Here is a 3,701-nt window from a genome sequence, read left to right as displayed (position 1 = left end):
TATCCATTATATCCAACTCTCACACAGGGCATTCTGTGTATCTATTACATCCAACTCTTACACAAGGTATTTTCATATACCTAAATCATTTCAGCTTGCTTCCATCATCTTGTCCACCAAAGAGTCACTCCTACTTTGATCCGAATATTCTCATTTCTAATCTTATCTCTCCTAATATGGTCATATATCTGTCTCAACATCCCTATTTAATTATAAACTACTATGGTACCATATAATAGGCCACTTTAATTGTGCATTAGTCATTTTACAATTTAATAATAGCTAAAATTTCTTTCTTCAATATCATGATCCAATCAATCATACACCTGTTGCCGGTGATTTTCTCTTTAGTCACCAAACATGATAATTGAAAAAATATAGATATTCATATTTCTCCGACTCTGATATCGCCTAAAAAATACTCTGTGACGTCATTCACACAACACTCTCAATCACTTGATAGAATCCACTATCTGTGTAATATCTCAAATCATAAAGAATTTTTATCCAAATTAATCCATGTCAAATGACAAAGTACTAAAATTAAAACTCAAGATTCATCAAACATCTTTTTTCAACAAAGAACACAAAGAACTCCAAGATAACCACCACAAACAAGAAGATGCACACACAAATCACAATAGTAGAAATTGAAAGTTAAAAACACAATATAAAAGGGGGGAGGAAAGAGGCGCAAATCTTAGAAACATTCAAACTCACACACAAACAACAAAGGGAGTGCATGTTTGACATGAGTCAAAGACTTGAAGCTCCACATAGTCACTTTCCCCCTTTGTTCTTTTGTCTTTCGCACTACTACTGAATCGGTTTCGGTTACTCGAACACAACACGAGGAAAAACACACACTGAAGCGGAGAAATCAAGAATGTAAGAGAACTTACTTGTATCAGAAACGCGCCCCTTCGATTTCTCCGAGGTACCAATCTGTTTTTAACAGACACCCTTTTTGCAGAAAGCTATGAATCCTAGTAAAGTTGAAGCGGATGATATGTTTCATCAAATGTTGGTGGATCAATCTCAGCCGTCAATTCTTCCGGAGGAGGAAGATGAACCGTTCTTTTCTGATATCGGATTCTTTCGGGACGACGACGATGATGATACTAGTCATACTTCCTCCGACCCCGATCACCATAATCATCATCATCAACCGTTGATTCTGTCGTTGCCCCAATTGGAGCAGCAGCAGAACGACGTCGTTTCGGTGAACCCTAACCCTAACCCTGATTTGGGTTCGGGAAAGGGGCAGAAAAACAAGGCGGTGAAGCGACATCGGCATGCGGCGGCGGGGAATATCAACCCGGAAGCCCACATTTCATCTCAATTCTACACTTTCAATAAGGAATCTCATGCGATGATGATACGGTGCCTTCTCGAAGGGCGAATGGCGACGCCGGATGAAATCCGATGTGTGACGCCGTCGACGGTGCTCCAAAGCTGGCGGTTGGTGTGGAAGGACCGGAATGAAGATACGGCGTACCTGACGGCGTGGAAGCGTATCCAGGACAAGCTTATCGTGAATTTCGACCCGCCGAATGGTAATCAATTACTCTGTTTTAAGAATAATTCGAATCAATGTGTTTCCCATGTCGATCAATGGCGTGATATAGTCACAAGTTTTCACTGTGATGCCGACTTAAAACACTTGGGATTGAAAGAAACTATAGAAAGAATTAAGCAGGTTTGGACTGTAGGTGCTAAGTTTTATGGAATACCTGAGAGTTATATTAGGGTTTGTGTGGAGGTTTGCCCGGTGTGCTCAGAGTCTGCGCCGAGGTCTAAGAGGCGTAGGTTTGAGTATACTGAATCATTTGAGGTACCAGCTAAGGAAGTGCCTGCTAGGTTGCAGCAATTAGCCAAAAAGTATAAAGTGGTGTTGTGCATTAGGCAGAAGTATGTTAGGTACAAGCCATTTATAGCTGAGGTTAAAGATTACGCGTGTCATCGAGCAGGAGAGCCTGCATCCTCGAAGAAATCGCGGATTTTAAAAAGGGAGCCTTACGCGTCAAAACGCTGTGGCTGTGGGTTTCGTATCAGGGCGATAGTTCCAATATCAAATTATAATGAGAAAAATAAGACATTTGTCTATCAGGAGGAAGGGACAGCAATATTTAAGTTGTATGCGGTGCACTCGGGGCATGAACCTGGCGCTTCGGATGGTAACGCAAGAATAATGCACCGAGTGGTTGGGTATAAAGGAGGGTTCTTGATGGATCAGGATACCGTGTATGGGATGGGTGATGAAGCAGAAAATGAAGATTTTGGGTTCCTTGGGAAGGATGGTGGAGATCTGCAACATTCTATTTTGCAGCAAATACAGGAAGCAAGGAATGAGATTGGGCTACTTGAAGGCCAGATTGGGAAAGTTCCTCATGAGTTATTGTGCTCGGTGTCTCGTGAATTGTTTGATTTTGTGAATAAGCTTAGGAATGTCAGAGAATATGGATCAAAGCCAGTTGGATTATTCTCAGATAAGCCGACCTCGGATGATCTATTGGTAGGAGAAAATGATTTGGCAGATTGGGGTGTTCATAATCATGCCATTTATGAGGATGGCAAGGATGCGGATCTTATTGAGGATGATGAAGACAGCTTTGGGAGAACGCTTGGGGAGGTTGCATCTTGGGATCAGATAAGGTCAGATTGTAGGAATGAGAAAGATCTGCTGGGTGAGTCTTGTAAATCAGAGAAACCTTTGGAGTGCAGCGAATTTGATCAGAAGGGCATTCTTGACTGTGGGAGTTCTAAATTGACCAAGCCCTTGAGGCATGATGAGAGTATAGATACAGATGTAGGTTTCGTTGTAGAGAACTTCTACCCAGAGAACCCTAAATGGTTTGATTCATCCTGTGAACTGGACTCTGGCGCAGATTGTGTTGACAGCGCATTCAAGCCTGGGGAGATTGTGTAGAGATCTTACAGCTGGTGACCCACTCTAACTTAATTACAGTCCTTTTTGTTCCATTTTTCAGACTAAAATGTTAGAAGTGGGTTGTATATTTGTGTAAGCAAAAGGTTGAAACATCTAACAGCCTTTTTGTCGTCTTTGCTGTTGTAATTCTGTAAAGTACAGCCTGTGGGCTTCTTTGCACATACATTAGATAGGTAAACTTAAACTTGGTTTCCATATCTGAGTTGGTGATTGCCTTTTGTTATCTTGCATTTATCTTATATGCTGCTGCTCTTTTGATTTTATTTCTTAGATGCATATAGCTGGTCTATTGATTTTGCTCTATGAATTCAACAAATTAGTTGTCTTGCATTTTCAAAACTCAAACTTGGTTTCCATATCTGAGCTAATGATTACCTTTTATTATCTTTCATTTATCTAATAAGTTACTGCTCTATTGATTTTACGACTTAGATGCATATAGCCCGTCTATTGATTTTGCTCTATGAATTCAGTGAAATTAGTTGTCTTGCATTTTCAAAAATTAAACTTCCATTTTCACTACTGAGTTAGTGATTACCTTTTATTATCTTTCATTTATCTTATATGTTGCTGCTCTATTGATTTTACTACTTAGATGCATATAGCTCGTCTATTGATTTTCTCTTATGAATTCAGTGAAATTAGTTGTCTTGCATTTTCAAAACTTAAACTTTCATTTTCATTTTCAACGAAATTAGTTGTCTTGCATTTTCAAAACTCAAACTTGGTTTCCGTATCTGAGCTAGTGATT

General features: G+C 39.8%; 1 protein-coding gene across 1 annotated transcript; it reads left to right on the top strand.

Annotated features, from left to right (window-relative positions):
* The first annotated feature begins 653 nt into the window (after positions 1-653).
* On the top strand, positions 654-3,185 carry LOC124890621. Its single transcript, XM_047402416.1, has one exon. The coding sequence runs from the start codon at positions 980-982 to the stop codon at positions 2,927-2,929; it is 1,950 nt and encodes a 649-aa protein (XP_047258372.1). The 5' UTR covers positions 654-979; the 3' UTR covers positions 2,930-3,185.
* Positions 3,186-3,701: the final 516 nt, after the last annotated feature.

This window comes from Capsicum annuum, unplaced genomic scaffold (assembly GCF_002878395.1).
Source record: "Capsicum annuum cultivar UCD-10X-F1 unplaced genomic scaffold, UCD10Xv1.1 ctg20980, whole genome shotgun sequence".
Lineage (NCBI taxonomy): Eukaryota > Viridiplantae > Streptophyta > Magnoliopsida > Solanales > Solanaceae > Capsicum > Capsicum annuum.
This window is presented reverse-complemented; position numbering and strand designations above follow the sequence as displayed.